Source organism: Somniosus microcephalus, chromosome 5 (genome assembly GCF_052327205.1).
Source record: "Somniosus microcephalus isolate GS21.2 chromosome 5, FLI_Smic_1.0, whole genome shotgun sequence".
Lineage (NCBI taxonomy): Eukaryota > Metazoa > Chordata > Chondrichthyes > Squaliformes > Somniosidae > Somniosus > Somniosus microcephalus.
Window position 1 is genome coordinate 319,444,340 of NC_140991.1, and position 27,332 is coordinate 319,471,671.

Consider the following 27,332-nt stretch of genomic DNA (forward strand, 5'->3'; position numbering starts at 1 on the left):
GGTCCAGGCCGTCCCCCAAGGGCATCTGCCGACTCACCATCTGACCCTCAGCAGCCTTCCCCCAGCCTTGCTGCAGCCACTGGGGTCCCATTGAGGAGGAGCTACAGGGCGGGAAGGTGCAAATCGCGCAAGCGAGGCGGATCACCCTCGCAGGCAAAAAAGTAGAAGGTGTGGCAAAATGTTTTTTTTATATGAAGGCTGAGAATGTTGTGTTTGTTTTTATATGAAGGCCGAGAATGTTGTGTTTGTTTTTTATATGAAGGCCGAGAATGTTGCGTTTGTTTTTTATATGAAGGCCGAGGATCATGGTCATTTTTGCTTAACTGTTTTTTTCATTTTCTCCAGGTTGAGAGAGCCAGTTATGTGTCTGACTGTTTTTTGGGAGGGTTTTCTGTATTTGTTTCTCATGTGGGAAGGGCACAGAGTTTGTAAAATAAAAAATTGTCTTTATTCAGATTGTCCATGTTTGCACTTTGAACTATTTGTTGCCTTGACCGGCTGAGGGTTTGCGGAGTGGCTCCATTCATGTTCTTTCAATGGCACAAGCCATTCCCTGAGAGGGGGCCTAGAATCGAGTTGCAATAATCCGCCGACGGACGGCCCTTGCACTTTGTGCCTCCCTCCCGTCTTGGTGCTCCTCCTCCTCTGGTGGTCCTCTAATGTCTGCTGGCAGTGGCCGAGTCCTGAGGATAGCCAGGTTGTGCAGCATGCAGCACACTACAACGAAATGGGAGACTCGCTCAGGCGAGTACTGTAGGGCTCCTCCGGAATGGTCCAGACAGCGGAACCGTTGCTTGAGCACGCCGATTGTGTGCTCAATGATGTTCCTGGTCGCTTGATGGCTGTCATTGTATCGTTCTTCAGCAAGAGTGCTGGGCGCACGGAGCGGGGTCATCAGCCAGGTGCACAAAGGATAGCCCTTGCCCCGACAAGCCAGCCTCATGGGTGAGCCGGGGCTTCGAAAATGTCTGCCACAGAAGTCTGGCGCAGGATGAAGGTGTCGTGGCTGCTGCCTGGAAAACGGGCATTGACAGCTAGTATGAGCTGCCTGTGGTCACACACCAACTGGACGTTGAGCGAATGGTAGCCCTTCCGGTTGCGGTAATCCTCGGCATTCTGTAGAGGTGCCCGCAAAGCCACATGCGTGCAGTCAATGGCGCCCTGGACCATGGGGAAGCCTGCTATTCTTGCAAATCCCATTGCACGCTCATGCTGCTTGTCCGGGGTCATGGGGAAGGAGATGTACTAACGTCTCCTTCTGAAGAGGGCATTCGTCACCTGGCGGATGCAGCAATGTACCGCGAACTGGGAGATATTGGCAATGTCCCCAGTAGCGGATTGGAAGGAGCCGGTGGCATAGAAGTTGAGAGCCACTGTCACCTTCACTGCCACCGACAGAGACGTCCTGCTCCTCAGCTGTGGCTGCAGATCCCTCTGAAGCAGGTGGCAGATCTCAGTGACCACCTCCCTTCTGAATCGCAGCCTCCGAACACACTGCTCCTCAGACATGTTGAGCTATGAGAACTGCTGGCGGTAGACCCTGGGTGGGTAAGGCCTCCTGTGCCGACGCCTGTTGGCCCGTCTCCGTCTGGCCATGACTGGCACTCTCTCTCGGCGTCTCTGAGCCCCTTGAATGCAATGCAGAAACCCAACGTTTCCACCCATTGCAGCCCCCATTATATGTGGCGACTCAAGGCTATGACACTGAAAGTTAAATCCAAGTGCAAAGCTCTGGCCTGAAGCCAGAAGTACCTGTGCGAGCGCGGAGTCAAAGCAGAAAGCTCTCTCCCTTTGTCTCTCTCCGAATCTCTCTCTCTCACACAGAAGGAGTGGAACAAAATGGCTGCCACAAAGAATGCAGGAAGAGTCCCCTTTAAATAGCGCCCACAGCGACTGGGAACCGTTCCACTCAACCAGTCGCTGGGGGTGCCAGGTGCACAGGAGGGGGGGCGCCGCTGAAGTTCTGGTTCGGGGTGCACCAAGGGCGTTGCACCATCAAATGACGTCAGGATCTGTGCGCGCAGCTGAGCGGGCGCTGCGGTTTTGCGCAGCTGCTAAATCTTGACTGAAGTTCGCGAGAGGCGCAGATCGCTTCGCGCCCCACTTCTCCTCCTCCTAAGGCGCTAGCGGCTGGCGCTAACAACTGAATTTCTAGGCCTTTGTGTCTTAATGCAAGAAGCATTCGTAATAAGGTGGATGAATTAGCTGCGCAAATAGAGGTAAACGAATACGATTTGATTGGGATTACGGAAACATGGCTCCAGGGTGGCCAAGGCTGGGAACTCAACATCCAGGGGTATTCAATATTCAGGAAAGATAGGCAAAAAGGAAAGGGAGGTGGGATAGCATTGCTGGTTAAAGAAGGGATTAACACAATTGTAAGGAAGGATATTAGCTCTGATGATGTGGAATCTGTATGGGTAGAACTGAGAAATACCAAGGGGCAGAAAACATTAGTGGGAGTGGTATATAGACCTCCAAACAGTAATGCAGAGGTTGGGGATGGCATTAAAAGGGAAATTAGAGAAGCGTGCAATAAGGGCACAGCAGTCATCATGGGTGACTTTAATCTACATATAGATTGGGCTAACCAAATTAGTAACAATACTGTGGAGGAAGAATTCCTGGAGTGTTTAAGGGATGGTTTCCTGGACCAATATGTCGAGGAACCAACCAGAGATCAGGCCATCTTAGACTGGGTATTATGTAACAAGAAAGGATTAATTAGCAATCTTGTTGTACGAGGCCCCTTGGGTCAGAGCGATCATAATATGATCGAATTCTTCATTAAGATGAAGAATGAAGTAGTTGACTCAGAGACTAGGGTCCTAAATTTAAATAAAGGAAACTACAATGGTCTGAGGCGTGAGTTGGGTAGGATTGATTGGGGAATGTCACTCAAAGGGCTGACGGTGGATAGGCAATGGCAAACATTCAATGGATGAACTACAGAATTTGTTCATCCCAGTTTGGCATAAAAATAAAACAAAAAGGTGACTCAACCGTGGCTAACAAGGGAAATTAGGGATAGCATAAGATCCAAGGAGAGGACATATAAATTGGCCAGAAAAAGCAGTAAACCTGAGGATTGGGAGCAGTTTAGGATTCAACAAAGGAGGACAAAGGGATTAATTAAGAAAGGGAAAATAGAATATGAGAGTAAGCTTTCAGGGAACATAAAAACTGACTGTAAAAGCTTTTATAGATATGTGAAGAGAAAAAGATTGGTGAAGTCAAGCGTAGGTCGCTTGCAGTCAGAATCAGGGGAATTTATAATGGGGAACAAAGAAATGGCAGACCAATTAAATACATATTTTGGTTCTGTCTTCACAAAGGAGGACACAAATAACCTCCCAGAGATGTCGGGGAACATAGGGTCTGATGAAAGGGAGGAACTGAAAGAAATCAGTATTTGTAGGGAAATGGTGTTAGGGAAATTGATGGGATTGAAGGCCGATAAATCCCCAGGGCCTGATAATCTACATCCTAGGGTACTTAAGGAAGTGGCCCTGGAAATAATTGATGCTTTGCTGATCATCTTCTAGCATTCGATGGAATCTGGAACAATACCCAAGGATTGGAGGGTAGCTAATGTTACCCCACTATTCAAAAAAGGTGGTAGAGAGAAAACGGGGAATTACAGACCGGTAAGCCTGACATCGGTAGTGGGGAAAATGCTAGAGTCCATTATAAAAGATGTAATAGCACAGCACTTGGAAAACAGTGACAGGATCGGACAAAGTCAACATGGATTTACAAAAGGTAAATCGTGCTTGACTAATCTACTGGAATTTTTTGAGGATGTAACTGGTAAAATAGATAAGGGAGAACCACTGGATGTGGTGTATTTGGACTTTCAGAAGGCTTTCGATAAGGTCCCGCATAAGAGATTAGCGTGTAAAGTTAAGGCACATGGGATTGGGGGCAAGGTATTGACTTGGATAGAGAACTGGTTGGCAGACAGAAAGCAAAGAGTTGGAATAAACGGGTCTTTTTCCGAGTGGCAGGCAGTGACTAGTGGGGTATCACAGGGATCGCTCCTTGGGCCCCAGCTATTCACAATATATATTAATGATCTAGACAAGGGAACTAGATGTAATATCTCCAAATTTGCAGACGACACAAAGCTGGGTGGGCGTGTGTGCTATGAGGAGGATGCCGAGAAACTCCAGGATGATTTGGACAGGTTGGGTGATTGGGCAAAAGCATGGCAGATGCAGTAGAATGTGGATAAATGCGAGGTTATCCACTTTGGAGGCAAAAACAGAAAGGCAGGTTATTATCTGAATGGCAATAGATTGGGAGAAGGGGAAGTGCAACGAGACCTGGGTGTCCTTGTGCACCAGTCGCTGAAGGTAAGCATGCAGGTGCAGCAGGCGGTTAAGAAGGCAAATGGCATGTTGGCCTTCGTAGTGAGAGGGTTCGAGTACAGGAACAAGGATGTCTTGGTGCAGTTATACAGGGCCTTGGTGAGACTACACCTTGAGTATTGTGTGCAGTTTTGGTCGCCTTATCTGAGGAAGGATGTTCTTGCCACGGAGGGAGTGCAGCGAAGATTCACCAGACTGATACCTGGGATGGCAGGAATGACGTATGAGGAGAGATTGGGTCGATTGGGCTTGTACTCGCTGGAGTTTAGAAGAATGAGAGGGGATCTCATTGAAACTTATAAAATTCTGACAGGACTGGACAGACTAGATGCAGGAAGGATGTTCCTGATGGTCGGGGAGTCCAGAACCAGGGGTCACAGTCTAAGGATAAGGGGTAAGCCATTTAGGACAGAAATGAGGAGGAATTTCTTCACCCAGAGAGTGGTGAACCTGTGGAATTCTCTACCACAGAAGGCAGTAGAGGCCAATACATTAAATATATTCAAGAAGGAGTTGGATATATTTCTTAAGGCTAAAGGGATCAAGGGGTATGGGGAGAAAGCAGGGACAGGGTACTGAATTTGGATGATCAGCCATGATCGCATTGAATGGCGGAGCAGGCTCGAGGGGCCGAATGGCCTACTCCTGCTCCTATCTTCTATGTTTCTATGTTTCTATATGTGTGCTGTTAAGATCATCCAAGATAAATTACATTTTTTTTTTTTTTTTTAAAACAGAGTTGTTATGTAAATGACATATTCAAACATGTACAGTACAGTACAGGTGAAATAGTGTGGTATTTAAGAGTTAAACAGAGACGGCTCGCACTAAACCCTCAAAAAATGCGATGAAAAAGTGAAGCCTTCTGGAACTATTACAGGCCCATGAAAACTTCTGTACTGTGTAAAGTCCTACACATCTCATTGCAGTGGAAGCCCACCTGAAGCAGGCAGCTCCAAAACAAACCCAGACCAGCCCTCAGAGATTCAAAGTGAAACTAGAAACTAACAAATCTCTAGAAGGACAATACCCAACCCTACAAAGCCCATCACTGCGTGTGTTAGTACAGTGATACCCCCAACTCAGTCAATCCCTACAGACCATCAAATTATACCAACTCCCAACAGCGCAGTGTTCCCAATGTGTTCACAACATCCTGATTACTCGAACCTACCAATGTATTCATTCTCTGTAAGTACCATGTTACAAATTGAACAATGATTTCATTACAGATGTCGGCCTTGAAATTGGTTCACGCTGGCTTGACGAGCTGGGTGTAGGGTACAATCCCTGCACCGGATCGGCAGGCCCAAGGCACGCCCATTTCTGCGCCTCATACGCACGAGACCGACGAGTTGCTGGGCAGCTCGCCGGCGAAAGGGATTTCAATTTCAAGTTACTGCGTGCTGGCAGCAGCCACTAGGTAGGTCCTGGGAGAGGAGAGAAGCGATCAGCGGGAGAGGGGTGGGGATCAGCAGGGCGATGGGGGAGATGGTGGAAGCAATGGGGAGGGAGCTGAGCAGGGGCCGGCAATGGTCTTCAGTGGAGCCGGGAGGAACACGCCACTGCATCCACATTCAGGCAAGTATTTCATAGACCTGACACAGCTGGCCCATTGATATTGGAAAGAGTCTTTCTAGCCTTTGGTCCCCCAGTGACAGCAGTCAGTTCACGAAGAAAGTCCCAAGCTCTGCCAATGCGGCACTATGGCCATTCTTCAGGAGATGCACAAGAGAGTTCCAGAGTAGTATGCAATCACTTTCACATCCTTACATTGAGAAAACACTTTACTCGGCAGCTCAAGCCATTGCACTTCCAATCACACCCAAGTAAAGATTTTAAAATTCTCATCTTTGTTTTCAAATCCCTCCATGGCCTTGCCCCTCCCTAGCTCTGTAACCTCCTCCAGCCCCACAACCCCCTCCGAGATATCTGCTCTGCTCTAATTCTGGCCTCTTGAGGATCCCTGATTATAATCGCTCCACCATTGGCGGCCGTGCCTTCAGCTGCCTAGGCCCTAAGCTCTGGAATTCCCCCCCTAACCCTCTCTGCCTCTCCACCTCTCTTTCCTCCTTTAAGACGCTCCTTAAAACCTACCTCTTTGACCTCACCTGCCCTAATATCTCCTTATGTGGCTCGGTGTCAAATTTTGCTTTATAATACTCCTGTGAAGCACCTTGGGATGTTTTACTACGTTAAAGGCGCTGTATAAATGCAAGTTGTTGTTGTAATATACAAAGTGATTGCGGACACCACACTATCAGGTGAAGTGATTGCGGACACCACACTATCAGGTGAAGTGATTGCGGACACCACACTATCAGGTGAAGTGATTGCGGACACCACACTATCAGGTGAAGTGATTGCGGACACCACACTATCGGGTGAAGTGATTGCGGACACCACACTATCAGGTGAAGTGATTGCGGACACCACACTACCGGGTGAAGTGATTGCGGACACCACACTATCGGGTGAAGTGATTGCGGACACCACACTATCGGGTGAAGTGATTGCGGACACCACACTATCGGGTGAAGTGATTGCGGACACCACACTATCGGGTGAAGTGATTGCGGACACCACACTATCAGGTGAAGTGATTGCGGACACCACACTATCAGGTGAAGTGATTGCGGACACCACACTATCTGGTGAAGTGATTGCGGACACCACACTATCGGGTGAAGTGATTGCGGACACCACACTATCAGGTGAAGTGATTGCGGACACCACACTATCAGGTGAAGTGATTGCGGACACCACACTATCGGGTGAAGTGATTGCGGACACCACACTATCAGGTGAAGTGATTGCGGACACCACTCTATCGGGTGAAGTGATTGCGGACACCACACTATCAGGTGAAGTGATTGCGGACACCACACTATCGGGTGAAGTGATTGCGGACACCACACTATCAGGTGAAGTGATTGCGGACACCACACTATCGGGTGAAGTGATTGCGGACACCACACTATCAGGTGAAGTGATTGCGGACACCACACTATCAGGTGAAGTGATTGCGGACACCACACTATCAGGTGAAGTGATTGCGGACACCACACTATCAGGTGAAGTGATTGCGGACACCACTCTATCGGGTGAAGTGATTGCGGACACCACACTATCGGGTGAAGTGATTGCGGACACCACACTATCAGGTGAAGTGATTGCGGACACCACACTATCAGGTGAAGTGATTGCGGACACCACACTATCAGGTGAAGTGATTGCGGACACCACACTATCAGGTGAAGTGATTGCGGACACCACACTATCAGGTGAAGTGATTGCGGACACCACACTATCAGGTGAAGTGATTGCGGACACCACGCTATCAGGTGAAGTGATTGCGGACACCACACTATCGGGTGAACTGTAACCAAATTTAGACCTCCAGTACTTTTTGTTCCAGAACCTCAAAAGGTTTTAATCGGGTCTGATTCAAGCTATTAACAGACTTGCATCTCCTTCAAACTACAGGGTTTCAGCTGATGCAAAGTGTCAACAGAGTTAACAGTTAAATTGTAAATAACGTGACACTCGTGCCATTGGAGGCAGCCACTCCGCTAGAACAGCAACTCTGTACAAACTGTATATAAGGCAAGGCGAGACTATGGTAACGAAACTACTGTTCCCACATTTCATATATCAGTGTCAGCTGTGGCTCAGTAGGCAGCACACTCGCCTCTGAGTCAGAAGGTCGTAAGTTCAAGTCCCACTCCAGAGATTTGAGCACAAAAATCTAGGCAGACACCACAGTGCAGTACTGAGGGAGCGCTGCACTGTCAGAGGTGCCGTCTTTCAGGTGAGACGCTAAATTGAGGCTCCCGTCTGCTCTTCTCAGGTGGATGTAAAAGATCCCGTGGCACTATTTTGAAGAAGGGCAGGGGAGTTCTCCCCGGTGTCCTGGGGCCAATATTTATCCCTCAATCAACATCGCTAAAACAGATTATCTGGTCATTGGGGCAGAAATTCCTCCCCAAACGCGTGAGTACGGAAGGGGTACTCACGCGTCTGGCCGGAGGAAATGCCGGTTTTCAGCATGCACAGCGCATGCGCTGAAAACCGGCATTTCCTCTCCTCCAACCCAAGAGGTGAAGAGGCTAGCGCGTGCGCTGTAGGGGGCAGCGCGTGCGTCTTGGATTTCCTCTGTTTTGGGGGATTTGCATATGTGTAAAGGCCTCCGGTCTTTACGCTTGTAAAAAGCACACGTGAGTATTTATTTTTACAGGTAAGTGGTGTTTTAGTGTAATTTAGAATTTTTTTTCCCCACAGGTTTATTATTTTAAAGAATCTACAATAAGGTAAGTTTAGTTTTAGACCCTTTTTATTAAAATTTATTTTTTTCAAAAAAAAATTGTTTAAATTATTTTTTTAAACTTATTTATACTTAATTTAATGATTGGGATGTTTTTAAAATTTTTATTTAAAGTTTAAATAGTGTTTTAGGCCCCCGTAGTTTTCATGAGTTTGACAGTTCTTACTCTCAAACTCATGAATGAAGTTTCTCCTCCCCTGATTGGCTGCACAGTGCTCACCTGATCCCAGCCGGCACATCGCACTAACTACGCCGCTGGGTCAGGTAAGTACAGCGCGCTGACATCTGAACCGGGCCTGTGACAGGAAATGCAAGCAGGCCCGGGCTTCAGATGTCGGCACGCAGGGTGAGTGCAGATCGGGGGCTTGCACCCGCGGGAAGCTCCCGATCCTAATTTTTGGCCCACTATCACATTGCTGTTTGTGGGAGCTTGCTGTGCGCATTACAACAGTGACTACACTTCATTGGCTGTAAAGCGCTGTGGGTTGTCCAATGGTCGTGAAAGACATTATAGAAATGCAAATCGTTCTTTTTATTGGAGGCAGCCATTCCTCTAGAACAGCAACTTTGCACAAACTGCACATAAGGCAAGACGAGACTATGGTAACTAAACTACCGTTCCCACATTTCCTATATTATTTGTTCAATTTACCTATAATTCCTGGCAGCTCCTGAACAATATGATAGATTAGCAGATCCAGACATTTGGACAGGTATTCGTTGCTGTTTTGCGGTTCCTTCCCTTGAGTGGCTTTTCTGCTATCTCTGTCAATATACATCACTAACCTGCATTTAACAAAACAAAAGTTGATTAGTGTCAATGGCAAGCCTTGAAATATTATCTTTGAAGAGGGTTTCTCATGGCGATCCCCAATCCTCTCTTGTCGTCATCAAACCCATAAATATAATTACTGGTTTACAACATGCATGCTAAACAGTTTCCCGGCAATCAACTGCACAGAACAGAATGACATACAATCATTACTCATTCACCATGAATGCCATCACACATTGTTACTTGGAGTGCAGATATACAGCCTGCACAAAAAAATATATTAACGTATTAGTCGATGTGATTTTAAACCAATGACATCAAAATTCAAATTACAATTATAAATCAATACACAGAATTACTTGAAGAAATGATTCTGTAATATGGCCTAAAGCTGTAGAAATGTAACAGATGCTTATTTTCTGTTCCTGTCCCCAGTATGATCTGCCACATTCCGATTTAGAATTGCATTCCATCACGGTGATATTTATTTACCAGCATTTACATCGAGCTGATTTTTAGCTCGCGTGTTTAAAAGTGTCTTCCGGCATCCTTTTCTTTATTGCTGTCAATTGTGGGGGTTCTTAATCTTGACAAAGCAATACTGGAGCAGGCTGGGCAACTTCATCATTAGAACGTCCAGTGAACTTATTCACTGCACAGCAATGTTCAGTCTCAACTCACGTTGTTCACATTGGTAAGTGGCTGTTGAAATGCGAAAACATGATAAAATGATCAATTCAGATTTCCAGCATCCACAGTGTTTTGTGTTAAAATGATCAATAACGGATTTAGTATTTTTCCAACGCACATCATCATCTGACGCAGGAACGTGCAAGGAGGATTAGCATTTTAACTCAGGTGTTTGTTTTCCATGAGCTTTAAAATGTTAGGTAGGAAAGTCAATTTGCAGTTGAGGGACAGTTACCACAAAAATTATTAGCTACTACTGTATATGCAGAAGTTGCTGACAAGTTTTGATAAGAATTATATTTATAAGGAATAATAGTGGCAGGTTGCAGTGGCCTCAGGAAGAGTATCTGGTTGTTGCGGAGACAGGCAGGATGTAAGACAAGATGAGGTATGACAGGATATGACAAGATGAGATATCACTGGAAAATATTACAGTGCAGCTGAATTACGATCAGTCGTTTTTCTAGGGTTTTTTTTTAAAGAAAAACTAACAACAACTTGTATTTATATAGCATCTTTAACGTAGTAAAACGTCCCAAGGCGCTGCACAGGAGCGTCATCAGACAAACCGAGCCACACTCAGAGATATTAGGACAAATGACTAAAAGCTTGGTCAAAGAGGTAGGTTTTAAGGAGTGTCTTAAAGGAGGAAAGAGAGGTGGATAGGCGGAGAGGTTTAGGGAGGGAATTCCAGAGCTTAGGGCCCAGGCAACAGAAGGCACGGCCACCAATGGTGGAGCGATTATAATCGGGGATGGTCCAAAGGCCAAAATTGGTGGAGCGCAGAGATCTCAGGGAATGTAGGGCTGGAAAAGATTACAGAGATAGGAAGGGACGAGGCCACGGAGGGATTTGAAAACCAAGGATGAGAATTTTTAAATCGAGGCGTTGCTTAACCGGGAGCCAATGCAGGTCAGCGAGCACAGGGGGTGATGGGTGAACGGGACTTGGTGCGAGTTAGGACACGGGCAGCAGAGTTTTGGATGACCTCAAGTTTATAGAGGGTAGAACGTGGGAGGCCGGCCAGGAGTGCGTTGGACTAGTCAAGTCTAGAGGTAACAAAGGCATGGATGAGGGTTTCAGCAGCGGATGAGCTGAGGCGGGGGTGGAGTCGGGCGATGTTACGGAGGTGGAAATTGGCAGTCTTAGTGATGGCGCGGATATGTGGCAGGGAGCAGGAGAAAAAAATAGGAGGAAGCAGTTCCCCAGTAACATTATTTAGCCCTTCAAATCTTAAGAAACAGCTTTGAGATTTATGCTACATGGATCACATTGAAAAATAAAATCCTGAAAGAAGATTACATACGAAGACTATACACCAGAATACCAGTCCTTGTAGTGTGACTGGCTGATGTTACTTTAATGCATTTCAACAGAGGGCTTATTAAACTGAATTTTAATACCCCTAACAAAGTAATGCTAATCAAAGCATACTTTAAATGCATACTGACAGTCGATAATCCATAATCAGAATCCATTCAATCTGATCTTGCTGTCTTTTGATTTGTATTGACAAGAGCAATGAGATTATCCTTCTCCACAAATATGCAAAATAGTTTTTAAATAATACAGTTAATGTTTTTTCCCCATTTTAGGATTTTTATAAAATTCCACTTGTTCAGATAAATCAAAAACAGGTGAAATTAAAAGACTGTTACGAGGTTACAAGTCAGAACATTACACTCAATCCAATTTCTTCTGAGAATGCTGGCAGTTGCCAATGTCAACCAGTATGCTGTTACTATCTTTAATTCTCCGCCCCACTCCCACTCTGACCTCTCTGTCCTCGGCCTCTTACACTGTTCCAATGAAGCTCAACGTAAGCTCGAGGAACAGCACCTCATCTTTCGATTAGGCACTTTACAGCCCTCTGGACTCAACATCGAGTTCAACAATTTCAGACAATAACCTCGGCCCCATCCTTTTTTTTCCATTTATTTTATTTATTACATATTTTTTCTCTCTCCCACATGGCAGCTGTCTCTCCTTCTGCCAGTGCCATTTAGACTTCATCTAGAGCCATCTTTTGTTTCTTAACTTGTCCCATTACCATCTCCTTTTGCCTCGCACCATCTCTTAATGTCTCTTAATCTCTCCTGCCTTCCATCCTATCACAGACCTTCCCTTTTGTTCTTTCCTCCCCTCCCCCTTTCCCAGCCCCTACACTTGCTTAAAAACCAGTTCCATCACCAGCTTTTTCCAGTTCTGACGAAGGGTCATTGACCTGAAACGTTAACTCTGTTTCTCTCTCCACAGATGCTGCCTGACCTGTTGAGTATTTCCAGCATTTTCTGTTTTTATTTGCTGTTACTATCCTCAAGGTCACTTTTGCAAAACAAAATACATGAAACAATCATTCACAAGCTTATCTCTCAGGATGATCTGGGGGCGTTGGCAATAGCGTCCACAAGGTCTCCACCACCATCAGTCGTTACTACAAGCCTCAGGAAGACTATGCCACCATTGCTTAGTGTCCAAAGGATTACAGTACGATTGAGAACTTGCCTGTCCAAGAAGTCAGTGCCTCACCCTGCTTTTGGTGTCCGAGGAGGCCGCCACTCATTCTTAGGTAGCACCGTCCATCCACAAGGATGCTGTCCATTAAACGACCATCCAGGGGTGCTACACTAGCCTCCAAGTCCAATTACTTCTCAAAGATGGCCTCTGTTACCTTTAACAATAGCTTCTACCGTTTTCCTTCAGCATGCAAACCAAATCCAAGAGGCTGTGATCACCACGAGCAATATTATTGCTACTGACTCGAGCAGTGACACTACAAACTGGCTAACAACCGCCGAGAAGCTGCTGCATTCTCTTTACAGAGGCAGAAAGCCTGTATGGATTCAGTCTAAATGAGTATTGTAAACAACATGCTGAAGGGAACAGATATTGCAACTTGAAAACTTGAAATATTTTGCTGCCAAATGTGGTGTGGCAACTTACTTCCATTCATAAACGTGGAATGCAGCCAAGGTAGTGCTCTGCATTCTCCAAATTCCCCATTCAGTTGAAACAGTATTCTCAAACCTTGCTCTCAAGTGAGAGAACTGCGAGGTGACAGCAGCGGATTGCATACCACAGGATGAAGAATCAGCTAGTGCAGTTTGTGCACCGAGGTATCCCAAAGTAATAACATACATGCACAATAGATCCCCAGTGGCATTGCTCACAGTAGTCAAAGATTATCCTGCAGTGTGCTTTCTCGATGCCATGAAGTGTAAAGATCTAAAAGACAGGAACATAGAAACAGGAGGAAGCCATTCAGCCCCTCGAGCCTGTTCCACCATTCAATGAGATCATGGCTGATCTGTGACCTAACTCCACCTTTGCCCCATATCCCTGAATATTTAGTTAACTAAAATCTATCAATCTCAGATTTAAAATGAACAATTGACCCAGCATCAATTGCCGTTTGTGGAAGAGAGTTCCAAACTTCTACCACCCTTTGTGTGTAGAAGTGTTTCCTAATTTCACTCCTGAAAGGTCTGGCTATAATTTTTAGACTGTGTCCCCTAGTCCTAGACTCCCCAACCAGCGGAAATAGTTTCTCTCTATCTACCCCTATCAGTTCCCCTTAATATCTTGCAAACTTCGATCCCCAGTGAAATAGCTCTTTTTTGAACCTGAAAACCCTATCTCATCAGTTGTTGCTGACTGCTCATCCTTGTAACACATCCTCTCCTCTCCTTCGCACCAGGCATTGGGCGCAGAGGGAAACTTGTTCCCTAGCCAATTGTTCCTTTTTTTCCCCCCAGACAAAGCATACACGGCCACCGAGCTTCTCTATTCCATCTGAATAATGAAACAATAACATGAACAGCAACTCCTACTGCGAGACTGACGATTTCAGCACTTTAACAGACGATTAGAAAGAACATTTGCATGTCCCTAACTAGCTAATTCTATACACAGCATCTGGGAGAGAAATTAGCCCCCCCTTGTAAAATGTAACCACACTTCGAAGAACCATTTTATCTCCTTTAAACTCTGATGTTCTTCCTGCAAAGAACTGTAATTATTCCTTTACTCTGAAGTCTATTCTGTATTGGTTCAGCGTGCTGTGACCGAGGAGATAATTAGCTGCTGAAATGATCTGCCTGGAGATGAGCATTGCTTTTTATTTCCGTGAGTTCGCCTGGTATCACGAGAGGAAGCTGTACAGGGACTGTGTCTGCAGGGCTCGGGACCAGGTGAAGGTGAACATGGCCAACATTACAAGAGGAAGTCAGGGGGTACATCGAGAAGCAGGAGATGGGGCAGAAGGGAGCCAGTTAAGTAATAAGTAAAAGGAGCGCGCCAGAGGGAGCGGGACACTGACGGCAGACCCGTATCATTTTAATTCAGTGAAGATGGAGAAAGAAATGGGGCCTGAGGAACCAACGCTTGAGGGATAAACATTATCACAATAATGTCACCTTGGCTCAGTGGGCCGCACTCTTGCCTCTTGAGTCAGAGGGTTGTGGGTTCAAGCCCCACTCCAGGACCTGAGCACATAATCTAGGCGGATACCTCAGTGCAGTACTGAGTGTAAGAGTCATGAAAGTTTAAGAAAGTGTAAAGAAGAAAGAAAATACTTTAAAATATTGGTTAAATATTATGGTACAGTATGTATGTACATTTGTTTATTATTGATGCATATTCTAGTATAATATAGTTAATTTACCTGACTGACTTATTGTATTGAGAAACCCCCTCTTTTCTTGTTCCAATGGTATAGTCTGAGAGACCCCCTTTATTCTTGCTACAATGGTACAGTCCTTAAGCTTGTCACATGATATCCAGCCATTTTCACAGTTCAAGCTGCACGAGGCTAGAAAAGGTAGAAGCTTTGAGGGCTGTGGTGCAATACAGTTTTTGACCGTGTATGTTAAACGTGTTTTACTTTGAAATTCTGTTTGAAATGTACTACAGTAAACAGTTAAAAGACAAAGTTACGTTTTGGAACGTTTTATTTCGACACGCGTCTACTCGTTGCTAAAAGCCTCAAAGCTCAGTGGCTGCATATTGGAAACTATGGAGCGCCACTACACTGAGAGTTGCACTGTTGTAGATGCCATCCTTTGGCATCTAGCGAGATCCTGTCCGCTTGTTGAGATGGCTGTAAAAGTAACATGGCGCTATTCAAAGGGAAGAGCAGGGGAGTTCTCCCGATATTCTGGCCAATGTGTAACCCTCAACCAACAGCATCAAAAACAGATTCACTGGTCATTCATCTATCTGCTGTTTGTGGGACTTTTGCTGTGTACAAATTGGCTGCAACATGTACCTATAATATAACAACAGCAACAACACTTCAAAAGCAAATGATTTGCTGTAAAGCACTTTGGGTTATCTACAGGGAACAAGTGTGCAACTTCACTGCGCAAGCCCTGCTGCATGTGACTGAATACAGATCAGTCAAACCAGCAGTCCGTAAAGGGACCCCTGGAGGCCACTCGGAAAGCATGATGCTGCGTTTTGTTTTTTAAAATCAATTTTTGTTGGGCCAGGATGAGCACGAGTGTTCCTCCTGACCCCAGAAAAATGGTCCCGCCCGCTGCCAGTCCCTCCATGGCCCCCAGCCCCTGCCAGGCGCCACCGGATTTTCCGCCCCACCAGACCAGGTGTGCTGCTTATTGGCGCGCCTTCCGAAATGGCAGCTCGCCAATTTTATTTAAATGAGGCCAGATCACCAAAACCAATTGGGCGTCCCCGCTGGTGATATCGGGCAGGCTGTGTGATCGCCCCTCCCATAACCCACCCGAGTTACGCTCAAAATGAAAATCACCCCCGAAGTCTTTTAACAGCTTAATTTCTGACAGTTCAAATGTAACCCTTTAAAAAAGTTCCACGCTTATAGTTCTAAGCAATGGAACATAGCTGACCATTTTACCAACACATCAGCTTTAGGAAAAGAAAAGCTTGTTCATACTATCTACCATTAAATTTCCATTACTCTACTGATACAAATCTATTATTTTCTTCAAGTTCTCTTCGTGATCTCCTGCTCATTCTGGCCGAACACCACCTTGCTTTCCCAATTTAAAAAAAAATCTAAAATCTCTTGTGTGATCTGAAATCCTTAATAAAATTTCATGTATATTTTTATTCATTCACGGGATGTGGAGGTCGCCGGCAAGGCCAGCATTGATTGCCCCCGAGAAGGTGGTGGTGGGCCGTTCCAGAGGGCAGTTAAGAGCCAACCACATTGCTGTGGGTCTGGAGTCACATATAGGCCAGACCGGGTAACATAGAAACATAGAGATAGGAACAGGAGTAGGCCATTCGGCCCTTCGAGCCTGCTCCGCCATTCAATGAGATCATGGCTGATCTTTGTCTGAGATCATAGCTGATCTTACCAGTTCAGTACCCCGTCCCCGCCTTTTCTCCGTAACCCTTAATCCCCTTAGCCTTCAGAAATATATCCAATTCTCTCTTGAAAATATTTATTGAATTAGCCTTCACAGCCCTCTGTGGCAGGGAATTCCACAGGCTCACCACTCTTTGAGTGAAGAAATTCTTCCTCATCTCTGTTTTAAATGATTTGCCCGCTATTTTTAGACTGTGGCCCCTGGTTCTGTGCTCCCCTGCCATTGGAAACATTCTCTCTGAATTCAGCCTGTCCAGGCCTGCCATAATTTTATATGTTTCGATGAGATCCCCTCTCAATCTTCTAAACTCCAGTGAGTACAAGCCCAAACTATTCAATCTCTCCTCGTAGGTCATTCCCGCCATTCCAGGTATCAGCCTGGTGAATCGCCGTTGCACTCTTTCCATGGCAAGAACATCCTTCCGCAGATGGGGCGACCAAAACTGTACACAATACTCCAGATGCGGTCTCACCAGCACCTTGTACAGCTGTAGTAAGGTATCCCTATTCCTATACTCGAACCCCCTTGATATGAAGGCCAACATACCATTTGCCTTCTTAATCGCCTGTTGCACCTGCATGCTCTCCTTCAGTGACTGGTGCACAAGAACACCCAGGTCCCTCTGCACTTCCCCATCTCCCAATCTATTGCCATTTAGATAATAATCTACCCTCCTGTTTTTACCCCCAAAGTGGATAACCTCGCATTTATCCACATTATAGTGCATCTGCCACGTATCCGCCCATTCCCCCAACCTGTCCAAATCGCACTGTAGCCTCCTGACATCCTCATCAGAGCCCACCCCTCCTCCTAGTTTAGTGTCGTCAGCGAATTTGGAAATATTGCATCCAATTCCCTGATCCAGATCATTTATATATATTGTGAACAGCTGGGGTCCCAGGACAGATCCTTGCGGCACCCCGCTGGTCACTGCCTGCCACTCCGAAAACGAGCCGTTTATTCCAACTCTCTGTTTTCTATCCGCCAGCCAGTTCTCTATCCACGTTAATACTTTGCCCCCAATCCCATGAGCCTTAATTTTGCATGATAATCTTTTGTGTGGAACCTTATCGAAGGACGGCAGATTTCCTTCCCTAAAGGACATTAGTGAACCAGATGGGTTTTTAAGACAATCCGGTAGTTTCATGGTCACCATTACTGATACTAGCTTTTTTATTCCAGATTTATTTAATTAACTGAATTTAAATTCCCCAGCTGCCGTGGTGGGATTTGAACTCTCGTCTCCGGATCATTAGTCGAGTAAAAACATAGAAGATAGGAGCAGGAGTCGGCCATTCGGCCCCTCGAGCCTGTTCCGCCATTTAATGAGATCGTGGCTGATCATCCAAACTCAGTACCCTGTCCCTGCTTTCTCCCCATATCCCTTGATCCCTTTAGTCTTAAGAAATATATCCAACTCCTTCTTGAATATATTGAATGAATTGGCCTCAACTGCCTTCTGTGGTAGAGAATTCCACAGGTTCACCACTCTCTAGGTGAAGAAATTCCTCCTCATCTCAGTCCTAAATGGCTTACCCCTTATCCTTAGACTGTGACCCCTGGTTCTGGACTCCCCGCCATCGGGAACATCCTTCCTGCATCTAGTCTGTCCAGTCGTGTCAGAATTTTATAAGTTTCAATGAGATCCCCCCTCATTCTTCTAAACTCTAGCGAATATAATCCGAATCGACCCAATCACTCCTCATACGTCATTCCTGCCATCCCAGGTATCAGTCTGGTGAATCTTCGATGCACTCCCTCCATGGCAAGAACATCCTTCCTCAGATAAGGCGACCAAAACTACACACAATACTCAAGGTGTGGTCTCACCAAGGCCCTGTACAACTGCAGCAAGACATCCTTGTTCCTGTACTCAAACCCTCTCGCTATGAAAGCCAACATAACGGCCCAGTAATTCCGGACCCAACGCGTGAGTACGGACGGGGTACTCACGCGTGGGCCCGATGGAAGTGCCGGTTTTCAGCATGCACAGCGCATGCGCGGAAAACCGGCATTTCCTGTCCTCTGAACCAAGGGGTTCAGAGGACGAACGCGTGCACGCAGGAGGCGTAAGGACTTCATTCTTTAAGGTAAGTGGTCTATTACTTAAAATTATAACATTTTTTCCACAGCTTTATTGTTTTTAAGGACTTTACAGTAAGGTAAGTGTAGTTTTAGACTCGATTTTTAAAATGTTTTAATTTTATTTTTCAAAAATTTGATTAATTGTTTAAAACAGTTTTTAAAAGTTATTTATAGTTTATTTAATTATTGGGATGTTTTTAAAAATTTTATTTAAAGTTAAAGTAGTCTTTTGGGCGGCCGTACTTTTCATGAGTTTGACAGTTCTTACTATCAAACTCATGAATGAAGTTTCCCCTCCCCTGATTGGCTGCCCAGTGCTCACCTGATCCCAGCCGGCACATCGCACTAACTACGCCGCTGGATCAGGTAAGCACAGCGCGCCGGGAGCTGAACCGGGCCAGTGACAGGAATTCCAAGCAGGCCCAGGTTTCAGATGTCGGCGTGCCGGGTGAGTGCACATCGGGGGCTTGCACGCGCGGCAAGCCCCCGAACCTAATTTCTGGGCCAACATTTGCCTTCTTAACCGCCTGCTGCACCTGCATGCTTACCTTTAGTAACATAACCACTATGCTACCGGATCGTATAAAACATTGTATAAATTAAATAGAAATAATCCAGATGCAGCTCAACAGGTACTTAACAGAATTCTAAAGTATATTCAAAGTATTCAGAATAGCCACAACTTTACGTTATGTGGAATAGTTTCTGCCTCATCACAACTGTCAGTTGGTAGAATTTAGTGGGACTGACGCCATCATTTTGTCATTCAGATTCTGATCATTGTTCCCCCTTACCTTGTCTGGCAACAAAGCAGCAGCATCTCCTTGTTATTCCTTAAAACCTCCAGTAAGACGAGGAAAGCTTTTGCTCGAATTACCGTTGATGGACTTTCCAATAAACGGGCAACTTTTGTGACAAAGTCCTGCGGAAAAGGAACAACCCAACAGAGAGACAAAGCAAGATCAGCCCCAAGATGTGCAAAAACTTTTTTTTCTACGTAAACTTAACATTGTTTATTTACAACAAATATATATTTACAATTAAAGTGGTGGACCTCAGAAGCAGCCTTGAACATTCTTTGAAGAAAACTTGAAGGGGGAGAAATTGAGTATAGCCCCGTTTGGGGCGCTAGCCTCGCCAGGGCGCTAAAAGTAGCGCCCCGGAAACATATGCGCCCCCGCACCGGAAATTGAGTTGCTGCGCCCCAAAGGGAAGCGCGGCGCTACTGGAGGCGCCCCGCATCCCTCTTGGGGCGCTGCGAGCGAATATCGTGGCACTACATGCCGCAGCGCCACGTCGCGCTACGGTATTGCAGGCCTTCCTCCTCTTCTTAAAGGGGAGGGGCCTTGTGCAGCGCGATCTGGGGCCCAGCTGGGCCCCCGGGGATCGGGAGTGCAGGCAAAAGAGCCCGGCACCGAGGAGAAGTGCTGGGCTCTTGGAACGCAGCCGGCACTCCGCGGGGGGCGGTTTAGGAGACCAGGAACGGGAGCGCAGGCAGGTGCTGGCAGGCGGCCAACAACAAAAATGGCCACCCCGCACCTCGCCTTTAATTTGCGCCTCCCTGGCCGCAGGTAGGCCTCCCTGAACCCGTCGGACATAGCGTTCGGCGGTATATCAGGGGGCGCTGCCAAATATCGTGGCCGGGGCGTCAGCGGGGCGCTGCGCACACCGATGACGTCATCGGCCGCAGCGCTAACAGTTAGCGCCACCACTCACGTCCCGCGGATCTTAGCGGGAGGCGTGGGCAGTGCCGCGCCCAGGCGCCAGTTGGCTTGCGACCCACTTAGCGCCCTCTTAAGGCGCTAATGGGTGGCGCAACCTACTGAATTTCTCCCCCAAAGTTTCTTCAGTAGATAGAACTCACTCATGCAACCCCACTCCAGTTCAAGTTCTAAAATGTTGGCCCCATTTATACTATGTACAACGGGGCAGGTATGCAACAACTTATTACAGCAACTTCCATTGAAATAGAGGCTTTTACATAGCACAATGGCTCAAGGCGCAACAGAATTGGACATTAAATTCACGCAGACATAGCAGGGCGCTGCAGGATTCGTAGAGGTGGCTGGACGCATAATTGCAGGATGCTTTTGAAGGTGGGAAGAGAGAGATAGCAAAACAAAAAAGGCTGAGAGAAGGCGTGCCAGAGTGGAGGGAACAAGATGGCTGAAGGCTTTGCCACTGACAGCGAAGTGGAGGGAGGGGAGAGGAGAGCGGTGGATCAGAACTGGGAAGAGCAGAAGGCGCAGACAGAGACGTAGGGCTGGAGGAGGTTGCCAAGCTCGGAAAAGGTGAGGATAGATTCGAGCTCAGCAAAGGTAGAGTGATTAGTGAGCCGGATTGTGTGGAATGGGTTGCAGACAGGAGTTCTGAATGAATTGGAGGTACATAAGGTAGACATCAGGTACCAGCAAGAAGGACACTAGAAAAGTCGAGTCTAGATACAACAGCTGGACGAGGGCTTCAAAGCCAGTTGGGGATGAGATAGAGCTGGGAACAGGCAAAGTTTCCCAAGTGAGGCCGGCGGTCTTGCTGAAGAACTGGATGTGGGGGTTTGAAACGCAGCACAATTCTGGTCGCCATATTATAAGATGGATATAGAGGCACTGGAGAGGGTGCAAAAACATTTACAAGGGTGATATAAGAAACACGAGGGTATACCTATCAGGAAAGGATGAACAGGCTGGGTCTCTTTACTCCTGAAAAGAGAAGGCTGAGGGGTGACCTAATAGAGGTCTTTAAAATTATGAAAGGTTTTGATAAAATGGATAGAGAGAGAATGTTTCCTCTCGTGGGGAAGAGCAAAACTAGAGGCCATGAATATAAGATCGTCACCGAGAAATCCAATAGGGAATTCAGAAGAAACTTCTTTACCCAGAGAGTGGTGAGAATGTGGAACTCGCTGCCACAGGGAGTGGTTGAAGCGAATAGTATCGATGCATTTAAGGGGAGGCTAGATAAGCACATGAGGGAGAAGGGAATAGAGGGTTACGCTGATAGAGTTAGATGAGGAGAGACGGGAGGAGGCTCGAGTGGAGCATAAACACCGGCACGGACTGATTGGGCCGAATGGCCTGTTTCTGTGTTGTATATCCCGTGTAATCCAATCTACCTATGTAAGGTCGAGCAGGTCATTAAGAAACAGTGGGGCTCATAACACACCAGCCCACCTCTCCCTCATCTGTGGCTAACACTGCACACAGTCCTCTAACTGAGGTCTTATTAAGGTTTTATACAAGCTCATTATTGCCACGTGACATAAAACTAAGGCAGTATTGTTGCCGTCACCCCATTAGCACCAGAAACAAACCTAGACTGAGGGATGGGAATATTCGAGACGGCAGTGGGGAGGGAGCAAATTTTCACAGAAGTGCTGGAGAGTCAACGTAAATGTCGACAAGTGGCGACTGCATCATTCCTCCAGGGTTTCCACCAATCTTCAACCATAGGGAGATCGGGAGAACCCTGTAGAAATGCTCCATCATTTCAGATGAACTCTTCAGCGTTTCTCCCCCCTCCCCTCCTATACCCCACGGTGTGATTTCAAGGCCTGCAGGTATTCAGGTGCTTTTACTTTTTCTCTTGTTCTGGGGTCCTGTTTTGGGCCTGCTGACTCTCTGCACCACTTTCCTGAATTTACTTTGTGGGTTGGGAGCTGGTCACTGTCGGTGCTGGGCTCCACTGAGTAACGTGGCAACCCGCAGTGCAAACGTGCAGCGCCAGCACTTCTATATTCATATCACTGAAAGAACCAACACCTCATCACTGACCCAAAGGCAGAGGTCCCTGGCTCTGATCTCCCTCGGAGACAGTGGACGGCGCTCAACCCAAGCCGCACGGGGCACGGACGATGTGACCACCGGCTCCACCAGTGGAAGATGAGGGACGACCCGAAGTGCGACAGTGACCACAGTCCCAGACCATGGAACACATCACATCAACCTGTCCACTGAGATCTGTTGCGGGAGGCACCTCGTTTCTCCACTCGGCATCTTCAGGAGGCCATCGAATGGAGAGCAAAACTAGACATCCCATTATAAGCTTTTACTGAAGCCGGCGGCCTTAATCCGATGGTAGATTTGTAGACCTGCATTTTCGTGGGTCTGTGACGCTGTTGACTCCAGTAACCTCAGCTGAATTACTCTTAGGGCTGAAGCTAACAGAAGGGAAATTGTGTCTCTGCATCCACCTGTGCTCCTGTAGTACACAAGAACATAAGAAATAGGAGCAGGAGTCGGCCATTCGAGCCTGCTCCGCCATTCAATGAGATCATGGCTGATCTTCTGCCTCAACTCCATTCACCGGCCCTATTGCCATATCCCTTGATGCCCTTACTAGTCAGAAATCTATCGACTTCTGTTTTGAATATACCCAATGACTGAGCCTCCACAGCCCTCTGGAGTAGAGAATTCCGAAGATTCACCGCCCTCATCTCATTCTTCTCATCTCAGTCCTGAATGGCCTACCCTTTTATCCTGAGGCTGTGGCCCCTGGTTCTAGACTCCCCAGCCAAGGGAAACATTCTCCCAGCATCCACCCTATCAAGCCCTGTAATAATGTTGTATGCTTCAATGAGATCCCCGCTCATTCTTCTGAATTCAAGAGAATACAGGCCGAGTTTACTCAATCTCTTCTCATACGACAGTCCAGCCATCCCAGGAATCAATCTCGTGAACCTTCGTTGCACTCCCTCTGTGGTGTAACAGCAACTTCCGTCTCAGGTGCTGTGACTTATTATTGTCATCAGGCGTAAGTGTTAACCTGAATGAAAGATTGGGGAATGGGCCTTTTTAATTTCCTCTACCTACTCCAGATTTATCATTCACCATCCTCTCATTGTACGATCATCTCTATTTGAGTTCTTGCGCTGCTGATGCACCTGAGTTGGAGGTGTCGGCTGCCTCTGGTGAATCCAACAGGGCAATGTCAGGGACAGCGGCAAAGGCAATTATCAGCAGCACAGGGCATGCGCATTAACATCAGCAGAATCTAATCTAGCAAGCTCCAGGGAGTAGCAGTGACAGATGGGCCGACTCCCTGAAGTGGCAAGTAAGGCAAATAATCTAATTTTAATGTGAGCGGCCGTTGATAATTAAAAGCCCAAAGATGGCTGCTCTCCCCAGTGTTACCTCTGCCCGTGAAAAGGTGAGCCTCCAACAGCAACATGTCAACCTCTCCCACTTGGGCGTGCAGCATCCCCAATATTAACCCTGGCATCGCGGTTGTTCCCGAGTCAAGCGATACAATTGCAAGCAGCAGCTTGCTCAAAGGCCACTGCGAGGAATGCTCCAGCATGCTGCGTCATGGAGCAATGGAATGTGGACCGGCTCCCATGATTTTCCCACGCAAGCCCCGAATGTCAGCTGTTCCACAGTGGAGCTGCTGACTGAGGTTTTCACTTGTGCTGCCGCTGCTGCTGCTGGGATTGCTCGGTCTCCAAACAGCATTGCTTGCATTCCCTCCCCGGAGAGCAAGAGAAAGCACAATGCTGAATCTCAGCTCCGGCAATTTCCCACAGTCAGGCAGGTTGGGACTGTCGTCCAACGACAGCTGGATAGTGTCACTTCAGGGCCACAGGTGACGGGGATTGAAGAACATTAAGATCATAAGAATTAGGAGCAGGAGTCGGCCATTCGGCCCCTCGAGCCTGCTGCGCCATTCAATAAGATCACGGCTGATCTTCGACCTCAACTCCACTTTCCCGCCCGATCCCCATATCCCTCGATTCCCCTAGAGTCCAAAAATCTATCGATCTCAGTCTTGAATATACTCAACGATTCAGCATCCACAGCCCTCTGGGGCAGAGAATTCCAAAGATTCACCACCCTCTGAGTGAAGAAATTCCTCATCTCAGTCTTAAATGGCCGACCCCTTATCCTGAGACTGTGCCCCCGAGTACTAGACTCTCCAGCCAGGGGAAACTACATGCTTTATGTGGGACCTTGCTATACACCAATTGGCTGCTACATTTGCTGCCATCCGAAAAAATGGGGGCAGAGGTTATGGTCTGAAATTGTTGAACTCAATGCAGAATCCGGAAGGTTGTTCTTGTTGTAGTATTGGAAATTACTGGAAGGAGACACCGCAGGACACACTCACTGGAAGGAGACACCGCGGGACACACTCACTGGAAGGAGACACCGCGGGACAAGGCCCAGGGGCGAGGACGAGGCCCAGGAGCGAGGTCGAGGCCCAGGAGTGGCGCAGAGAGAACCAGCAGCAAGATCGGAAGGACCACACTGCAGCCTATGAAACCCAGGCAGAGAGGACCTGCGGGAAGGAGGGAGGAGGACAGTAGGAGTATGTTTGTGTGTGTGTGCTAGGCCGATGTAGCAGAGCCTGGTCTCCAATTGTCTTGGATCCCCTTGCCATTGGACCAAGACCTTGCTCTGTCAAGCCCGTGTGGTAGCTGGTGTGCAACGGCCACCCCACATTAAAAGAATTCACGCACAGGCATCTTCCACCCTTTAAAATGAAGTTCGGGACCACCAATGCTGCCTCCGCAAGATCCTGCAAATCCATTGGCAGGATAGGCGCACCAACGTCAGTGTTCTCGCTCAAGCCAACATTCCCAGCATCGAAGCTTTGACCACACTCGATCAGCTCTGATGGACGGGTCACATTGTCCGCATGCCCGATACGAGACTCCCAAAACAAGCGCTCTACTCGGAGCTCTGAGACGGCAAGAGAGCCCCTGGTGGGCAGAGGAAATGCTTCAAGGACACCCTCAAAGCCTCCTTGAAAAAGTGTAACATCCCACCAACACCTGGGAATCCCTGGCCCAAGACCGCACAAAGTGGAGGAGAAGCCTCCGGGAAGGCGCCAAACACCTCGAGTCTCTTCGCCGGGAGCAAGCGGAAGCCAAGCACAGGCAGCGCAAGGAGCGCACATCAACCCAAGCACCCCACCCGCCCCTTCAACCACCGTCTGCCCCACCTGTGACAGAGACTGTAGGTCCCGCATTGGACTCATCAGTCACCTGAGAACTCATTCTTAGTGTGGAAGCAAGTCATCCTCGGTTCCGAGGGACTGCCTAAGAAGAGAAGCTACATTTGCCTATATATCAACAGTGACATCACTTCAAAAAAATGTATTGGTTGCAAGTGCTTTGGGACATCTGAGGACTTGATAGGGTGCTGTACAACTGCAAACTCCTTTTGTACATGGTTTGGAGAAAGTGTGGGCTTGATGGAATGATGATCTTTTCTCATTATATTCTTTTCAAAATATAGACAGGCAAAACAGTGTGGGAATGTCGTGAAGCCAAGACCACTCTAAATGCTTGGAGGCCTGTAGGATATATCCAAGTCAGCAGCTAAGGGTCCTGTTTAGGTTGGCATTAGTAGCATCATTCCGGTACAACAATCACAGGCACAGGGATGAGATTCTGGAGCAATGCTTACACTGGAAAAGGTGCTCGAGTGAAGTCCATGTTGGAGATTTTTTTTATTGAAAAAAGCTAGTGCAGGACAAAGGCACAGACTGCAAAACACCGCCAACGTTGAGGGGATGAGGGTGGCAGAGGCAGAAACCCTCATGGCATTTAAAAAGTAGAATCATAGAAATTTATAGCACAGGAGGAGGTCATTCGGCCCATGTTGTCCGTTGCCGGCCGACAATGAGCTCGCCACCATAATCCGACTTTCCAGCACTTGGTCCGTAGCCTTGTAAGTACTTTGATATGCACTTGATGTACCGTAACCTACAGGGATACGGACCAAGAGCTGGAAACTAGAATGAGGCTGGATAGCACTTTTTCGGCCGGAACAGACACGATGGGCCGAATGGCCTCCTTCTGTGTTGTAAATTTCTATGATTCTGACTCTGTCCATCTACAAGGTGCACTGCAGCAACTCGCCAAGTCTTCTTCGGCAGCACCTCCCAAACCTGTGACCTCGACCACCTAGAAGGACAAGGGCAGCAGGCGCATGGGAACACCACCACCTCCAAGTTCCCCTCCAAGTCACACACCATCCTGACTTAGAAATATATCGGCCGTTCCTTCATCGTCGCCTGGTCAAAATCCTGGAACTCCCTCCCTAACAGCACTGTGGGACCACCTTTACCACACGGACTGCAGCGGTTCAAGAAGGCGGCTCGCCACCACCTTCTCCAGGGCAATTAGGGATGGGCAATAAATGCTGGCCTTGCCAGCGACGCCCACATTCCGTGAATGAATTTTTAAAAATGAAGTGAGGTAAAGGTAGCGTTGCTGAACAGGAGCTTAAAAGCATTGTAGATTGTAAGAGGGAGGGCAGAGAGACAGGTAAGGGGAAACAGTGCAATTAGCCTTAATTTCAACCCAGTGAGAAATGCAAGGATTCGGAAGAGCGCGTAGGGTAGCATGATACAGAAATTGATATACAGGAAACTTTGGATTATCCGGAGGTTGTATGTCCGAAATACTCGATCTAACGGCAAAAATCAGGAGCCGTTTTCTGTAAGTTTTTTTAGATCTCGTTCTTTTTTTTCCCCAGTCAGCCACTGCAGGGTCTGTAGCTATAGCAACAGCTTCAGCTAGAGACGCTTGCAGCTGCAGCCGACTCTTTAGAAGCTGTTGCTAAGCAACAGTGTTTGTTGTCAAATACGGAGATGAAAACCTCCGTATGCTTCAACATTAACTTTGTATGTCTGGCAGTTTTGATAGATCGGCAACAGCTCGGTCCCGTCGGTGCCGGATATAACAAAGTTTCCTGTACTTATTACGACTCTAGCATTTGGGAGAAGCATGGTCAGGC

General features: G+C 47.2%; 1 protein-coding gene across 1 annotated transcript in view; it reads right to left on the reverse strand.

Moving 5' to 3' along the window:
* ulk4 (unc-51 like kinase 4) overlaps positions 1 to 27,332 on the reverse strand; it is a 585,662-nt gene that overhangs the window by 331,060 nt on the left and 227,270 nt on the right. Inside the window, exons 20-21 of the mRNA XM_085989398.1 lie at positions 19,389 to 19,516; positions 9,347 to 9,480 (exon numbers count right to left, since the gene is read on the reverse strand). Coding sequence (XP_085845524.1) covers positions 9,347 to 9,480; positions 19,389 to 19,516 — 262 coding nt within the window. The remainder of the gene's footprint in view (positions 1 to 9,346; positions 9,481 to 19,388; positions 19,517 to 27,332) is intronic.